General features: G+C 42.0%; 1 protein-coding gene across 1 annotated transcript in view; it reads left to right on the top strand.

Moving 5' to 3' along the window:
* The window catches only part of ARHGEF38 (Rho guanine nucleotide exchange factor 38), a 159700-nt gene that overhangs the window by 77180 nt on the left and 63289 nt on the right, over window positions 1–19231 (top strand). The window contains exons 6-7 of the mRNA XM_063919288.1: window positions 11059–11258; window positions 15326–15456. Coding sequence (XP_063775358.1) covers window positions 11059–11258; window positions 15326–15456 — 331 coding nt within the window. The remainder of the gene's footprint in view (window positions 1–11058; window positions 11259–15325; window positions 15457–19231) is intronic.

Raw genomic sequence — 19231 nt, 5'->3', positions numbered from 1 at the left:
CAAATAATGTAAGGGGCATGAATCAGGATTATTTTTCTTTCCTGTGGTGGCCAACGTCTGGGCGTGCAGGTTGCAAAACTGGGGTATAAGGTAGTCTTTTCCTGCAATGCCACGCCCCTTTACGTGAAGCCACGCCCATGTCAACGAAGCCACACACCCTATTTGGGCGTGCATATTTGTCCCTTTACTAGTGCCAATTATGGGGGGGGGGGGGGGGGGGGGGCGCCGAAGGATTTTTTGGCTTGGGGGAGAAAAATTTCTAGTTACACCACTGACAGTGATGGTCCCTTTACTTGCTCCAAGTGCAGGATCACATACCAGATGCTCGTCTGACTTAAAAAGGCATTTCAACTACCACCATATATCTAATCATCGAGGGGAACCACTATTTTGAAAATCTATTCCCCAAATAGATTTTTTGGTGTCTATAATAGTCAATACTTTATACTGCACATTCTCCCCAAGACACATCTGCCTACAGACACACTACATGGGTACAGTGTTCTAAGCAGTTTTTTAATCTTTTTCTTCTACATTATGGGGTCTGTGTACTAAGGCTTGGAGAGAGACAAAGTGGACAGAGATAAGGTACCAGCCAATCAGCTTCTAACTGCCATGTCACAGGCTGGGTTTGAAAAATTACAGTTAAGGTGCATACACACTGTGATATTTTGACTTTCCAAATTTGACTATGCGATTTCCCTGGAACTCGCCAGAGCCCAGAATCACCAATTTTGAATATATTTACTTGCGATTTTGACTATATACAATTTTTACTATACTAGAAACTAGTGATGAGCGGGTTCGGTTCCTCGGGATCCGAACCCCCCCGAACTTCACCCATTTTACACGGTTCCGAGGCAGCCTCGGATCTTCCCGCCTCGTTCGGTCAACCCGAGCGCGCCCGAACGTCATCATCCCGCTGTCGGATTCTCGCGAGATTCGTATTCTATATAAGGAGCCGCGCGTCGCCGCCATTTTCACTTGTGCATTGGAGATGATAGCGAGAGGACGTGCAGCGTTCTCTCAGTTTCTGTGTTCAGTGTGCTGCAAATATCTGTGCTCAGTGTGCTGCAAATATCTGTGCTCAGTGTGCTTGCAAATATCTGTGCTCAGTGTGCTTGCAAATATCTGTGCTCAGTGTGCTGAAAATATCTACGTTCTCTGCCTGAAAAATGCTCCATATCTGTGCTGCATTGTAGTATATAGTAGGAGGACAGTGCAGAATTTTGCTGACCACCAGTATATATATATAGCAGTACGGTACAGTAGTCCACTGCTCTACCTCTGTGTCGTCAAGTATACTATCCATCCATACCTGTGCTGCATTTTAGTTGTGCGCAGTATATATAATAGGAGGACAGTACAGAATTTTGCTGACCACCAGTATATATATATAGCAGTACGGTACAGTAGTCCACTGCTCTACCTCTGTGTCGTCAAGTATACTATCCATCCATACCTGTGCTGCATTTTAGTTGTGCGCAGTATATATAATAGGAGGACAGTGCAGAATTTTGCTGACCACCAGTATATATATAGCAGTACAGTACAGTAGTCCACTGCTCTACCTCTGTGTCGTCAAGTATACTATGCATCCATACCTGTGTTGCATTTTAATTGTGCGCAGTTTATAGTAGGAGGGGACAGTGCAGAATGTTGCTGTGACCACCAGTATATATATAGCAGTACGGTACAGTAGTCCACTGCTCTACCTCTGTGTCGTCAAGTATACTATGCATCCATTCCATACCTGTGCTGCATTTTAGTTGTGCACAGTATATAATAGGAGGGGACAGTGCAGAATGTTGCTGTGACCACCAGTATATATATAGCAGTACGGTACAGTAGTCCACTGCTCTACCTCTGTGTCGCCAAGTATACTACAAAAGTTCAGTAAAATGACCCAAAAATCAAAATTAAAAGCGTCTGATGAGAAGCGTAAACTTGCCAATATGCCATTTACGACACGGAGTGGCAAGGAACGGCTGAGGCCCTAGCCTATGTTCATGGCTAGTGGTTCAGATTCACATGAGGATGGAAGCACTCATCCTCCTGCTAGAAAACTGCAGTGCCACTCCTAGATGGGCCAGGTGTTTGTGTCGGCCACTTGTGTCGCTTAGCTTAGTCACACAGCTACCTCATTGCGCCTCTTTTTTTCTTTGCATCATGTGCTGTTTGGGGACTATTTTTTAAATCTGCCATCCTGTCTGACACTGCAGTGCCATTCCTAGATGGGCCAGGTGTTTGTGTCGGCCACTTGGGTCGCTTAGCTTAGTCACACAGCTACCTCATTGCACCTCTTTTTTTCTTTGCATCATGTGTTGTTTGGGGACTATTTTTTAAATCTGCCATCCTGTCTGACACTGCAGTGCCACTCCTAGATGGGCCAGTTGTTTGTGTCGGCCACTTGGGTCGTTTAGCTTAGACACACAGCTACCTCATTGCACCTCTTTTTTCTTTGCATCATGTGCTGTTTGGGGACTATTTTTTAAATCTGCCATCCTGTCTGACACTGCAGTGCCACTCCTAGATGGGCCAGGTGTTTGTGTCGGCCACTTGGGTCGCTTAGCTTAGTCACACAGCTACCTCATTGCACCTCTTTTTTTCTTTGCATCATGTGCTGTTTGGGGACTATTTTTAAAATCTGCCATCCTGTCTGACACTGCAGTGCCACTCCTAGATGGGCCAGGTGTTTGTGTCGGCCACTTGGGTCGCTTAGCTTAGTCACACAGCTACCTCATTGCACCTCTTTTTTTCTTTGCATCATGTGCTGTTTGGGGACTATTTTTTAAATCTGCCATCCTGTCTGACACTGCAGTGCCACTCCTAGATGGGCCAGGTGTTTGTGTCGGCCACTTGGGTCGTTTAGCTTAGTCACACAGCTACCTCATTGCACCTCTTTTTTTCTTTGCATCATGTGCTGTTTGGGGACTATTTTTTAAATCTGCCATCCTGTCTGACACTGCAGTGCCACTCCTAGATGGGCCAGGTGTTTGTGTCGGCCAGTTGGGTCGCTTAGCTTAGTCACACAGCTACCTCATTGCACCTCTTTTTTTCTTTGCATCATGTGCTGTTTGGGGACTATTTTTTAAATCTGCCATCCTGTCTGACACTGCAGTGCCAATCCTAGATGGGCCAGGTGTTTGTGTCGGCCACTTGGGTCGCTTAGCTTAGTCACACAGCTACCTCATTGCACCTCTTTTTTTCTTTGCATCATGTGCTGTTTGGGGACTATTTTTTAAATCTGCCATCCTGTCTGACACTGCAGTGCCACTCCTAGATGGGCCAGGTGTTTGTGTCGGCCACTTGGGTCGCTTAGCTTAGTCACACAGCTACCTCATTGCACCTCTTTTTTTCTTTGCATCATGTGCTGTTTGGGGACTATTTTTTAAATCTGCCATCCTGTCTGACACTGCAGTGCCACTCCTAGATGGGCCAGGTGTTTGTGTCGGCCACTTGGGTCGCTTAGCTCAGTCACACAGCTACCTCATTGCACCTCTTTTTGTCTTTGCATCATGTGCTGTTTGGGGACTATTTTTAAACCTGCCATCCTGTCTGACACTGCAGTGCCACTCCTAGATGGGCCAGGTGTTTGTGTCGGCCACTTGGGTCGCTTAGCTTAGCCATCCAGCTACCTCGGTGCAAATTTTAGGACTAAAAATAGTATTGTGAGGTGTTCAGAATAGACTGGAAATGAGTGGAAATTATGGTTATTGAGGTTAATAATACTATGGGATCAAAATGACCCCCAAATTCTATGATTTAAGCTGTTTTTGAGGGTTTTTTGTAAAAAAACACACCCGAATCCAAAACACACCCGAATCCGACAAAAAATTTTCAGGGAGGTTTTGCCAAAACGCGTCCGAATCCAAAACACGGCCACGGAACCGAATCCAAAACCAAAACACAAAACCCGAAAAATTTCCGGTGCACATCACTACTAGAAACTAGATTGTACACAATAAAGTCAAAATTGACTTCCCTGCATAGTCTATTTTTTCTTGTGATACCGACACCACGGGAGCGCACTTTGGTATCGCATGCTGTATACACATGGGGGGTCATTCCGAGTTGTTCGCTCGCTAGCAGATTTTAGCAGCATTGCACACGCTAGGCCACCGCCCTCTGGGAGTGTATCTTAGTTTAGCAGAATAGCGAATGAAAGATTAGCAGAATTGCGAATAGAAAATTCTTAGCAGTTTCTGAGTAGCTCGAGACTTACTCCTACACTGCGATCAGATCAGCCCGTTTCGTTCCTGGTTTGATATCACAAACACGCCCTGCGTTCGGCCAGCCACTCCCACGTTCCTCCAGACACTCCCCTGATTTTAACTGACACGCCTGCGTTTTTCCGCACACTCCCAGGAAACGGCCACTTTCCGCCCAGAAACACCCACTTCCTTTCAATCACACTCCGATCAGTTCAACAAGGAAAATTCTTCGTTCGGACGTGAGTAAATCTACTAAGTTTTGTGCTAAAATACTTAGCGCATGCGCACTGCGTACCATGCGCATGCGCATTTTTGCCTTAATCGCTCCGTTTCGAAAATCGGCAATGAGCGATCAACTCGGAATGACCCCCCGTGTGTATGCACCTTTAGGAGATGGTTGGTTGGTACTTTATCTCCGTCCACTTTATCTCTCAAAGGCTTAATGCAGTGGTTCCCAAACTTCTTGGAATCACGGCGCCCTCGAGCATCAGAATTTTTTTCACGGCACCTCATGGACAAAAGCTTCTTATTGAGAAATTTAGAAAGAAATATTAAATGAAGTAAATTGTGTTTATATGTCATCCATAAGTTAAATTGTGTGGTGAGGGACAAGATTTGCTTCTGTTTGTCCACATATTTTATGATTAGCAGCCACCAGCACCGGTTTTGCCTATTACATTGACCATAAATAATTTTAATTGGTCCTGGACCACAAATCCAAGGCACCCCTACAAGTGTCCCGAGGCACCCCAGGGTGCCACGGCACACAGTTTGGGAACCACTGGATTAATGCATAGACCCCTAATAGACCCTTATATGCTTTATGTGCCCACTCATCAGGTGAGATATAAGCAAATCTCAGAGCCAAAAGCAAATGGCCATACAGTACTTCTTTTACTCATTAGGAGTTTTTGTAAGTTCTCTCATCAAACCGTTCAAAGCTTACACAGAATGGTTGAAAGTAGAAACTGTGTATTTACTTATATATGAGCCTTTTCCAGCTTTTTTATATACAGGTTGAGTATCCCTTATCCAAAATGTCAAAATCACACATTTTTGGTTCCCCTACTGAGATAATGGCACATATATATGTATATGATATTCAAGGGCGTAGCTACCATAGGTGCAGGGAGTGCAGCTGCTATGGGGCCCAGAGCTGAGAGGGGCCCACCTTCCCTGTCAAAGTTACACGTGTTATATACATTTTTCACAATTGTGAGGCACATTAAGGCCTTTACAAATGTTTTCCTTGTGGCCTACAATATATCTTGTTATGCCCGTGTACCTGCTCATTGTAATGTGGTATATAAATGAACAGAAGGGCATTATAGGAGGACATTTACTAAGCAGTGATAAGAGCGGATAAGTGAGCCAGTGTAGAAGTTGTCCTATCAACCAATCAGCAGCTCTGTGTAATGTTATAGTATGCAAATTATCGATGACACTTTAGTGCTGATTGGTTGTCATGGGCAACTTCTCCACTGGCTCATGTCTCCGCTCTTATCACTGCATAGTAAATGTGCCCCTATAATGTAACATACTGTAATATGAACTGAGGCACTGTAAGGTGGCACAATATGAAATGGATGCACTATAGTCATACTTGCCTACTTTTGAAAAAGCATTTCAGGGAGATTGTGAAAGTAACACCTATCAAGCGCGAGCGCGTATTGCTACATCAGAGAAGCGTGTCATGAAAATGAGTTACATCCAAATGTAAATGAGCCCCAAAGTTAGTAAGATCTATCTGTTGAAGAAAAGTCACTGATATATTGCAGGATTTGTTTGTGTATTGTATTTTACCAGAGGTTCCATGTACTGTAAGTGGCCATAGGGATCATTGTGCCTTCTAACCAATGCAGGGAAATGGCACTAATGATCGCATTTGAATGTATGTATCTCTGATTTATTTTCCCCCCAATAATGTAATAGCTGCATAATGGGGGTAAAGTGCAATAAGGGAGATTGCTGGACTATTCAGGGAGTGAGGAAGATTACTGCTATTTCAGGGAGTCTCCTGCAAGATGAGGGAGGGTAGGCATCTATGACTATAGTATTACATAATATGAACTGGGGGCACAGTAATATGACATAATATAAACTGGGGACACTGTCATAATGTAAAATGGGGTACTTTGTTGCATAATGTGTTTTAGCAGCCCTACAATGTGACATAATGTGAACTAGGGCACTATTATGGGGCATAACATTAACAACTGCTGCAGAGTGGTGTCTCTCTAGAACCACTGGGACAGGGGTCCTTCAAATGTTGCTATGGGGCCCACAAAGTTCTGGCTACGCCCCTGATTATATTATACAGGTTGAGTATCCCATATCCAAATACAGGTTGAGTATCCCACATCCATATATTCCGAAATACAGAATATTCCGAAATACGGACTTTTTTGAGTGAGAATGAGATAGTGAAACCTTTGTTTTTTGATGGCTCAATGTACACAAACTTTGTTTAATACACAAAGTTATTAATAATATTGTATTAAATGACCTTCAGGCTGTGTGTATAAGGTGTATATGAAACATAAATGGATTGTGTGTATGTACACACACTTTGTTTAATGCACAAAGTTATAAAAAATATTGGCTAAAATGACCTTCAGGCTGTGTGTATAAGGTGTATATGTAACATAAATGCATTCTGTGCTTAGATTTAGGTCCCATCACCATGATATCTCATAATGGTAGGCAATTATTCCAAAGTACGGAAAAATCTGATATCCAAAATACCTCTGGTCCCAAGCATTTTGGATAAGGGATACTCAACCTGTATTCCGAAATACGGAATATTCCGAAATACGGACTTTTTTGAGTGAGAGTGAGATAGTGAAAACTTTGTTTTCTGATGGCTCAATGTACACAAACTTTGTTTAATACACAAAGCTATTAAAAATATTGTATTAAATGACCTTCAGGCTGTTTGCATAAGGTGTATATGAAACATAAATGAATTGTGTGAATGTACACACACTTTGTTTAATGCACAAAGTTAGAAAAAATATTGGCTAAAATTACCTTCAGGCTGTGTGTATAAGGTGTATATGTAACATAAATGGATTCTGTGCTTAGATTTAGGTCCCATCACCATGATATCTCATTACGGTATGCAATTATTCCAAAATACAGAAAAATCCCATATCCAAAATACCTCTGGTCCCAAGCATTTTGGATAAGTGAGACTCAACCTGTATATCTATATAATATATTTATATATATTCATAATATATAATATATATGTCATTATCTCAGTAGGGAAAAATGTGGGATTTTAAATTTTGGATAAGGGATACTCAACCTGTACCAACATATGCATTGTTGTACAGTGGTTTATTTACCTTATTCACGTTTAAATTACATGAGCGTGCTAAACATGTAATTCAACTGTATATCGCTAAATATAATTTTATTTGCCTTATATTAATTTATAGTTTACCATTGCTTGAACCCTAGCTTGCCTCTGTACGAATTTTCCTATTAAGGACTATGGGGTAAATGTAATAGAGTGTGAGAATCAGAAAGTGAGAGAATTTGACCAAAATCTCTCACTTTCTGATTCTCACACTATTATATTTCCCCCTATATGTTATTAATTGCTTTGACTACATATCAAACGATTTGCTAGATTGGATATTTAATATTATACACTGTACAATGTGAGAACACTACTTGTAATTTTATATTGCTACGTACTATGCTGTATTACCCTAGTAACTTTTTCTTGTAATGCTAGTCCACAAAATGTCCATTCAATCACCATATTTACAACCCACAGTAAGTATTTTTTTTTACATGTCTGCCTTCAGCTTGTGATTTTTCTAACATGGGGGGTCATTCCAAGTTGATCGCTCGCTAGCAGTTTTTAGCAGCCGTGCAAACGCTATGCCGCCGCCCACTGGGGAGTGTATTTTTACTTAGCAGAAGTGCAAACGCTTGTGCAGCCGAGCTCTGCAAAAACAGTTTGTGCAGTTTCAGAGTAGCTCTGAACCTACTCAGCGCTTGCGATCACTTCAGCCCAGTCGTGTCCGGATTTGACGTCATACAGCCGCCCAGCGAACGCCCAGCCACGCCTGCGTTTTTTCAGACACGCCTGCATTTTTGCAAACACACCCTGAAAATGGTCAGTTGACACCCAGAAACGCCCCCTTCCTGTCAATCTTCTTGCGGCCATCAGTGCGACTGAAAACTTTGCTAGAACCTGTGCAAAACAACAACGGGCTTTGTACCCGTACATCGCGCATGCGCATTGCAGTGCATACGCATGCGCAGAAAAGTCGTTTTTTAGCCTGATTGCTGTGCTGCGAACAACGTCAGCTAGCGATCAACTCGGAATGACCCCCATTGTTACAGAGTTAATCTGCGTAACGGAGAATATGTGGAGACAAATATCTGATACAGGGAACCCTATATACCGGCAACATCGTTCAAATTATCGTGTAGTGTGCGCCCAGCATTACATTTTAATTAAGTGTGCCCCTGCAACACAGTTTTTCCCCTCTCTTTTTCTTGTTATAAATTATAACCATGTCAGCATCATAACTGTTGAAATTCTGGTGTCGACATACTGACTGTGTACCGTCCGGATCATTTAGCTGATAAGTACTTTTCCCCATTGCAATCTGATTCTTGATTTCCACATATTGCATATTGACAGACACGCTCAGATCATACTCGGCTACTTTTCAAAAAGCATGTCAATGAGATTGTGAAAGCAACTCCTACAGCAGGGGCAGAACTACCATTGGTGCAGCAGGTGCATTGCACCAGGGCCCCTGAGGACTAAGGGGCCCACTGCTTCTCAGACCAGCATTCTCAGACCAGCGATAAGATATCCCCGACCCCCCTAATGGCCCCCCGAACCACCTAATATAATTTTGAGCTATGTCAGTTGAATGGACCAGTGCAGAGAGCAGGGCAGGCCCTACTGCCTGCCAGACCTGACCCTTACCTTAGGGAGGCGGGGCTAACATTGTAACCTTGTGTGTGCCAGACTGATAGAGAAGTCCTGCCACCTATCAGCGCAGAAGATCACAGCCACATGTTGCCTCTAATTAACAGACAGCTGTACAACTGGTACTGTCAGAGTCTGCCTGACCGAGTACCAAACTGAGGAAAGCACAAGGGGTGGGGGCACCAGTCAAAGCAGAGGCCACTGTGGTCCTGCCCCCACCAAAGTACATGCCCCCTCTTCTCCACACTGCACAGGGCTTGTACCCCTGTCAACCACTGTCTCCCTGTCACTCACTTCCTCCCCCTGTGACCCTCTGCCTCACGTTGTCACTCTGCTTCTCTCTGTAACCCACTGCAACTTGGGATGGGGTGGAGGAGAGTGGCCCAAATTATATTTTTGCACCTGGGCACACTACTCACAAGTTCCGCCATTGTCCTACAGTATGAGCACGATGTTAAATTAGACTTGCACTGCTGCGCCTGAGCATTGTTACATTCTTGCTCAGTAAGATCTCCTTGTTGACGAAAAGACACTGATACATTTCAGGACTTGTTCATGTATTGTGTTCTACAATGATGTGTTTCCATATAAGTGGCCACGACAAACCTTATTTGAAAATTCATGTACCCATAGGGATCACTTGTGTTTTATAACCAATGCAAAGAAATGGAACTGATGACCCCATTTAAATATAAACGTATAACTCTGATTATGTTTTGTCCAAGCACAAAATGTGAGTAAAGTGCAATCAGGGAGATTGCTATTTTCTTCAGGGAGTAAGGGAGATTGCTGTTATTTCAGGGAGTCTCCCTGACATTCAGGGAGAGTTGGCAAGTTTGACTGACTATGACTTTACTATAGAATGCAGCTTCAATCCAGGGCTCTAGGCTTTTATCTGTCTGTTAATTTCCAGTCACTGTTTTCTTGTGTGTGTTCCCAATCGTAAAGCACTGTGGACTATTTTGGCAAGGAAATTTTGAGTGAATTCAGGCAGAAGTCAGGCTGCAAGGGATGTGAGTTAGTGTGCGGTTACTGGCGTTGAAATCCAGTGGCAACGGCAACTCGCACCCATCGCAAATAATTGGATTGACCCACTTGTATTCATGATCTGAGTAACAGTCCAGTACTCTCATGAAAATAACTTCAAAATTGTATTGAGGCATCCTAACTAGATGTCCAGCTGTAGCTCGTACATAGGCATTAATGTTTGACAGATGGTCTTGTTTTGCAAACTAATGACATCTCCCTGCCATATGTACAATATAGGGCTGGTTCTTGCCCTTGTGGCGCCCCGGGCAAAAAAACGTAAGGGGCATGGTTTAATACGGGGGCGTGGTCAGTTACGCCCCCATTTGTAGCGCCGCTGAAAAAAAAAAAAGTATACTTACATCCCCGCTCCCGATTCCAGACCGCTGCAGACCTCCGCCGGCGCCGCTCCTCTCCGCGGATGCATAGACACTAGAGGTCAATTATGATCCCTAGCGTCTGTGCCACAATGCCGATGACGTCATCGCGCACCGCACAGCAAAGGTCCTCTCCACGAAGGGAAACTAGACGCGTAGCGTCTGGTTCCCTTCACAGCGGGGGACCAGCGGAGGGGGGGGGGCACAGCGGGGGGCACTGCAGGGGGGCACAGTGGCGGATCTTGCCATGGTGCGGCGCCCTCCGGAAGGCGGCGCCCCGGGCAAAACTCTTGCTTGCCTGTGGCAAGATCCGCTACTGGTACGATAATGCACGCATAATGTAATTCCAATGTGACAAGGACATTGAGACATCATTATGAAAATAATAAAAATTACCATTGTGGGTTTGACTGTTGTTTAGAAGTTTTAACTGTTACTTGTCTGTTTGTAACACATGTCCCTATTTTGTACCACCTAGAAGTAAACCAAATCTGCTGGACATGGGATCCCTGATAATTAAACCAATCCAGCGGGTGATGAAATATCCACTGTTGTTATGTGAACTACTGAACTCCACTCCTCCATGTCACCCGGACTACAGGACACTACAGGACGCCTTTACAGCGATCAGAGATATCAATTGCAATATTAATGAGCTGAAAAGAAGGAAGGACTTAGGTACAGTAACAGACATGATGTTTCAAGATTTACATATACAAAATAAGTAATCTTGAGGGCGTAACACATACATGGCTATAGTGTGGCACTGAGCTCAATTAAATGGAAAGGCATTTGTGCAACCTTTAAAAGATGAGGATGATATGGAGCAAGAACAGCGTTCTAGGCACAAGGCAGGCCCTTTGTGAATCTAGTCACACACCCATGGCAAGAGCCACACTCTAACCTGTGGAATCAGGCCCCCATAATGGATTTTGCATACAGATGTTTAGTTACAAAGGTTGTCCCTGTTGTCATGTACACACTGAACCATTAAACATGAGAATCTAGCCTCATAGGAAACAGTGGTGTCACTCAGGCACTTCATGACTATTATTCTTAAGGTTTTAGTTCCTAGTGTATTGACAGAGTAGGGGAGAGTGGGGTAATATGATCTCTTTTTTACTTATGTTGATCCCTAGTCAAGGAGAAATGAAACAGAGCTAAAACAAAACATCTACCTTTATTTGAGGATGTACCCTGTCAGTCAAAATGATAAGAATGCATCTATGACAAAGGGCTGTGAAAACCTTCTAAAATAAAAAGTGGTCTTGTAACTCAACTTACCGCAAGTTACAGGTAAGTTGATCCGAGTCAATGGGTATATTGAACCATCTGGGGAATACTGACCAATTTACTTTTTAAAGTGTACACATGAGCATAATTAAAAAAAAAAAATACTAAGGCCTTTGCCTTTTCCAAATTGCCTTATTTTTTTTCCTTAAAGTTAACGTTAAACAATATAAAACCAACCAAATAAATGTTATCACAAAAGAATAAAACTAATCTCACACATCATCTGTTTGGCATTTCAACGACTATTCAGCAATCCACCCACCAACGCTGTAGGGAAATATGAAGTGCTGCTGTTGACATGTAGTTAAATGGTTAAACGCTACAAGCTGTCTCTTAACTGAGTGTTATTGCTCATGAGTCATCAACCACAATAACATCACACGTCTGAGTCACCAGACTTAAAGGTCAGGCTTAGTAGGCTGCAGTATAGCTTGCAGTTGCATGTTCTTTGCTTGGCTCTGTAAAAGGGTCTGCATATGCCCAAGCCTGTCACTGTGTTATTAAAGTGTCACAGTGTTGTACGGCTGTACAGTACTTAGCACAGTAGAGTTTGACACATTATCATATTGAATGCTGTTTATCTAATATCACTTGTATCCTGTTATCTTAAAAAAAAAAAAAAAACTACTCTGGTTTGTAGTCAATATGTAGAGTAACCAAATCTGCTTGCTCACATCCGCAGTGCACCTACCAATTTGTATGCATCTGACAATAGCTGCTCCTTACTTGCCATTCCTCCAACCTTTTGGGGTTGAGGTTGCTTCAGCAGCAAATCACTTTGGGAGGATTTATCAAAATTGCAAGAGATAAAGGGGGTAATTCTGAGTTGATCACAGCAGCAATTTTGTTAACAATTGGGCAAAACCATGTGCACTGCAGAAGGGGCAGATATAACATTTGCAGAGAGAGTTAGATTTGGGTGGGTTATTTTCGTTTCTGTGCAGGGTAAATACTGACTGCTTTATTTTTACACTGCAATTTAGATTTCAGTTTGAATACACCCCACCCAAATCTAACTCTCTCTGCACATGTTATATCTGCCCTCCTGCAGTGCACATGGTTTTGCCCAACTACTAACAAATTTGCTGCTGCGTTCAACTCAGAATTAGGCCCAAAGTGAGGAGAGCTAAGGTACCAGCCAATTAGTTTCTAACTGTTATTTTACACAATTGTTTGAAAAATGACAGACGCTGATTGATTTGTACTTTATCTCTCTCCAAGCTTTGCTAAATCTCCTCCTTTGTGGGGAAAATGCCACATAATTAACTTGCATGCTAAAGTTGGTTTCTCATTGCCAGTCCTTCCCTGGTTTCTTATGAGAAATCTTGCACTCAATTAGTTGAACTCAATTTACCCCACAACCACCATTTTAGAAAAAACTGCCTATATTAGTAATTGAGACTAATCTATAGCTAAATGATTCTTGTAGTTTTATACACTGGCAAATCACCAACATGTAAATTTGCTTTGACATAACAGTCATTATACTGTACCTAACATGTAGAACATTTTCTTTGACAAGCAAAAAACTGAAAAGAAAAAAAAACATAACAGTAAATTTACTAAGATGGGAATTCTGTTTAAGATGGGATGTTGACCATAGCAGTCAATCAGATTCTACTTCTCATTTATCTAGCACCTTCTAGAAGATAATACCTGGAATTTGATTGGTTGCTAAGGGCAACATCCCATCTTAAATAGAACTCCCATTTTAGTAAATTTACCCCACGCTTACCACTTTACCATGTACAGCACAGCCATATAGAAATGACGGGTGCTTCCTGAATTTATGGTCACATGACAACAAAAGTGAATAGTTATTTAGATACAGGGGATGGGTTAACTTACTCAGTGACTCATCTTACCACACTCTCCCGTACATGTACATGACCACTAACTCATCCCACAAAATGGCTGCCTTCACTGTGTCTTAGTGACAGGTGCCCTCTTAGTGCCTGTAAAGATATACCATTAACTGAAAAATAACTAAAGGAAACCCTTTTTATTTTTGTTAATACAGTCTATTTTTATTCCATAAACTGGATGAACATAAAAAGGGCACTGAAACTTTGTGAAATAAAAATGCAAACTTTTGGCGGTTGAAAGAATTGAATGGTGTTTTATTGGAGAAATATTTTCTATAGTTTATAATAATATGTTTTAATGTAACATGATCATTATGGTGCAAAATATTTCCTTTTGTAAGATGTCTGAAATCTGACATTTGTCTTGAAAATGTCTCTGATGGCATAACAATACAATTTTACACCATATTCTATTTAGAAAGTCTCTATTTTGTTTTTTTGTTTTTGCATTCTTTGTTAAGAAAAAAGAAATGTTCAAAGTGATTCTCAATTCTCCTCAAACCTAATAATTTCATACTCTTTTATTGTGTGAATGCTGATTTATTAAAAGAAAAATATGTAAAAAGTAACTACCTCCTATATAGGCTATAAAAGTTTATACACAGAAGAAGCCTAGTAGTACATGCAGTACTGTATATGTGGACACTGCAATGACAAAGGGTCCCATCACTAGGATGCATAGCACATATTGGTTGACTCTCACATATCTGAAATTCCACAGTATTTCAAAATCCAAAAATGTTTGAGCGCAACTGCGAAAGTGACACATTTGCTCTCTGATGGGTCAGTGTACACAAACTTTGTTCCAAGCACAACATTTATTTCAAATATTGTATAAAATGACCTTCAGGCCATGTGTATAAGGTGTATATGAAACATAAATACATTTCATGTTTAGCCTTGTGTCCCATTCCCAAGATATCTCGTTATGGTATGCCAATATTCCAAAATACAGAAAAATCCAAAATACTTCTGGTCCCAAGCATTTAGGATTTGGGAGACTCAACCTGTATCTCTCTTCTTGCCCTTTTTTCCCCGAAATTGTGAATGTAATTGTGACTTAAAATACAGTCACTGTCTCTAATATATAATTCAAGGTTCAAAGTCACTTTTCCCAAAACTAAGGTTGTAGAGAGCCACGCCCTGGTAATGAACGGGGACATAGTCCGACAATTAGTACCACCCCAAGCTTTCCCCCCTCCCCTCCACCTCTGCACCACTGCCTGGTACTATCCCTGTTAGCACTCAAACCTCAGCTTTTTCAACTGTATTGTACTTTTCTATGCTGTTTTCATATTAATATTAACCATCCTTGACATTACACCTGTGGGTGGAATGATACGGATTTTAGTTTCACAGTATAACACAACATGCACATGCACACCAATATGTTGTGTAATTTTTTAAGTTCATTCACAAAGCCAAAAACTGATCCTTCAGTCCAGAGCCTTTGATTATCATTTGATCAATCATCCTTTATGAATCCTGGGCTATGTTTTTCACAAGGATGTCAATACAACATTACATAGAGAGTTTGCCCCTAAAAATCAGTCTGCTAATATTTGATGCCTTTTCCTATTTTTTCAGTGTTGAAGTACCGGAGGGTAGATGAAGAGGAATCGCTGAAAGACAAACTTTCTAAACTCAGTATTCACTCCATTACAAAGAAGTCGAAGAGAGTGACCAGTCACCTGAAGATACTTACAGGAGGAGAACAGGTAATATAACCCTTTGTAACAGCTTCTTCTGTATATATTACCCGCAGAGCAAAATAATCCACCGAAACAAAGAGAAAACATAGTTACATAACTAGGGGTAGCTCTGGTGGCTGCATCACCACTTTAAAGGGAAACACAAAATTGTAATTTTATATATTTTTATATAAAACCAAATCTGGGTATTTTCTCCTACTACTATGCACTGAGGTGGGGGACTATAGAAAACTTGTTTATATCATCTCCTTTCTAATATAAATAGGATTGGATTGTGCACCCACCTATCCACAGTATATACCAATAAAGGTTTCTGCTTTTCTAGTTAGACCACACTTCTTATCTCAGGATGAGCACAGAAGCCAGGAGTTAGAACAGTGATTTAAAATTGCCAAGGCACACCATCAGTACCCCACCGAAAAAAAACCAATAACAAACATTGGTCCCCAAGGGGAAAACACACACACACACACACACACACACACACACACACACACACACACACACACACACACACACACACACTGGCCCCCACACTAAACAAATGCACTGGACCTTGCAGTAATTAAACACATTAGCTCCCTACAGTAGTTCCACGCACTGCTCCTCCACAATAATTCCACCACAGACTGTCCCCCATAGTAATTATGTACATTGTCTCCCTCATACAGTAATTCCACCACACACTGCCCCATAGTAATGCCACACATTGCCCCCACACACAGTAAATCCATCACCCACTGCCCGCATAATAATTCCACACACTGCCCCCTCCCCAGTAATTTCACCACACACTACCCTCATAATAATGGCACACTCTCTCCCCCATAGTAATTCAACACATTGCCCCCACACACAGCAATTCCACCACACATTGCCCCCATTGTAATGGAACACATAGTCCCCCATAGCAATTCAGCCCCACAGCAATCAAATAACAAAAAAAGAGTACTGGTCCAAACCTGTGTAAGTGAGTAAAAAGTTTTCTCCTCAGAGGCAGGAGTACTGTGAGGTGGCAAGGAGCAGCACTGGGTGGTAAGATGGCGTGGCGTGCATGACCTATGAGTCATGCCGCATCAGAGGTCACTGGCTGGGCTGTGGAAGAGCACTGCGCTGCCCGAGCCCAACAGTGATGATGGCCGACAGGCAAGCAAGAGGCATCTCCTGGGCGGTGGCACATCTGACAACCGCTTGCGGTACACTAGTGTGCCGCAGCACAGTGGTTGAAATCCGCTGAGTTAGAACATATCCTTGCTTAAAAACTCAGCTTCAAACTAGATAACCTTAAGAACATCCATCTTTTAGGAAACATATATTTTACTTAAATACAATTCCTATATGAAGTATAAAGGGCGGAATGGAGCTGCTGCAGAAGATTATCCTACCTAGCATGCTGTGTGTGTCTGTGGATCTGAGTGCTCAATCATCACACCAGAACAGAATCTGATAAGTGGTTTACCATTATCATTGGGCCTGCATATGACTAAAGTACTGTATTACATGAACTACAATTTGTTTGGGGCAGACTACCACTTGTTACATAACAATTATGCAGCCTTCATGGGCTGGCTACTGTCACTCTAAAATGAAACATTTGGAAACAGAGCTGTAGCTAGACATTTTGGTGCTCTGTGCCAGAAAGAGAATTCGTGCCCCCTCTCCTCACATATAAAAGAGTAACAGTGCATGCCAAAAATATAGGGGCGTGACTTTATGGGGAAGGGGCATGGCCATAGAATAGTTCCAATTCAAATGACACCGCACATTAGTGTCCATTAATCATGTTACACCACACAGTAGTGTCCGTTCTTCAAACTACACCACACAGTAGTGTCAAAGTCAAAAAATATTGCAGTACACACATCAAGTACAAACTACACACAGATGGCCTCCGCGCGTGTACTTGTTCTGCCGTGCGTGCACATATCCGCAATTTGCGTATGGTCGCTCCCGCGGTCCTGCGCATTAGCGCATGGTATGGGTATTTATGGTAGAGTTTGTGAACGCATGGAAAGCTATCAAAACACATTACATATTTAATCCAAATAGTGCACAATGTACACATAGTCTCCCTGCACCACATCAGTAGTTACAGCAGTTTAAATGGTAACAGAACAAAGGGATTCACCTTTACAGGATAGGAGGGGACAGAACAAGGTTATAAGGTGGTGTTTGGTATCCAGCCGTAGGGTATTGTAAAGGTAATATTCCGGTGTTGGTTTGAAGAAGATCGCATGTTCCTATGAATAGTTATGTGCAGGAGCAGAATATTGATATAAACTGTATTTACTGTACATTATGTATGCGGCGGGAATCCAGAGGAGACCACCCACAAGAGCAGTTGGATCAGACATCGCCAATCTATTCAAACTGACCTATGACCTCTCCTGTACTGTAAATGACCATCCCCGTGTCCAATGGACAAAGAGATTACAGTATCCATTGTGTTAGGTTTTGGAAGAATTGTATAAAGAGAGCCTGCTGCAGGCCTGGTCAGACACAAGACTCACAAAGTTATCTATCAGATGACTGAGGACCAGACTGGGTAGCGCGGCGAATCCAATCACGTATGTACCATTGACTGTAGCCATTATTCTATTGTATTGTATTGTATATATTGTAACCCCCTTTCAGTAATAATATGCTGTGGTGTCGGAACCCAGCAGTTTAATTACAATCTGGTGTCGTGTCTTCCTTTCCCTGATAAGGTTTAAAGTGTATTATTATCGCATTGCATAGCTGTTAAGGGTTTGCGGTGTATCTCTGGGTGTGTACGCGCTGTGTGTACTTTGTACCGTCAGCGCTGCGTTTGTGCGCAAAGTCCGTACACAGTACGGGACTCTTTACGCTAACAGAGTAAAGACTACGTAGAGTGTGTATCAAGTATAATGGCCGCAGCGGCTCCATGGTAAAGTATATTTAAAGTGTGTTTAAGGTATAGCTTTTCATTCCTGTATATAAATCAGCATTATCAGTTGAGGGCTCCGTCAGGGATTCCACATACTCACAGCCTAACAGGTAACAGCAGACTTAATCTATCAGCAAAAGGGTGGACAGAAAGTAACCTACGTAACCTTTTCTTGGTCGGTGGATACACTAAAAACCCTACTTGTGTGCTGATAAGATGACGTCTGCTCTGTATGGTTTGTAGAGATGCTGGTAGAACCCGTAAAGTAAACAGAAAAAAAGCTATTTAAAAATCTGTGAATTTTTTTTGGCGCCAAAAGCGTACACAACAAAAGGCACCCATACTCTTTGTATACCCTCTCACATTGTTGCCATAAGACTCAAATTGTTAGATTCATTTAGATCTGTGTGAAACCGGTTACATTTTGTTGCTATATAGTTAAAACTAAAATAAATGTTTAAGGAAGTAAGTGTAAAGCACAAACGCAGTCTGGCCTGGTTGTAAAGGTTTATACAGAAAGAAACTGTGTTGTGTTAAGTGAGCGATTGTAGTTAGTATTGCTCACATTTATAGAAGTTGTGGGATTTGTTTTATTGCGGACATACGGTTTTGTACACGTGTCTCGGACAAAGTACAGGACTGTGCACGCAGCGTAAGAGACACGTACGGTTGCGTGTTTACGCAAAGTGCGTAAGAGTACGGGCGCTAAGTACAAATTACACAATAGTTCGTTTAGTTTAAAGGTGGGACAGTAGCCACGCTACAATAGCACAAAACTGCCCGGTTTCTAAAGCAGATTAATATAAAAAATAAAAATAAAAATTGTATAAAAAACATTTTTTTTTAAATTGCCTCTGGGGTAAAGCTGCCAAC

This window comes from Pseudophryne corroboree, chromosome 1, assembly GCF_028390025.1.
Source record: "Pseudophryne corroboree isolate aPseCor3 chromosome 1, aPseCor3.hap2, whole genome shotgun sequence".
Taxonomy (NCBI): domain Eukaryota; kingdom Metazoa; phylum Chordata; class Amphibia; order Anura; family Myobatrachidae; genus Pseudophryne; species Pseudophryne corroboree.
The sequence above is the reverse complement of the archived record's forward strand: the minus strand, read 5'-3'. Positions and strand labels throughout refer to the sequence as shown.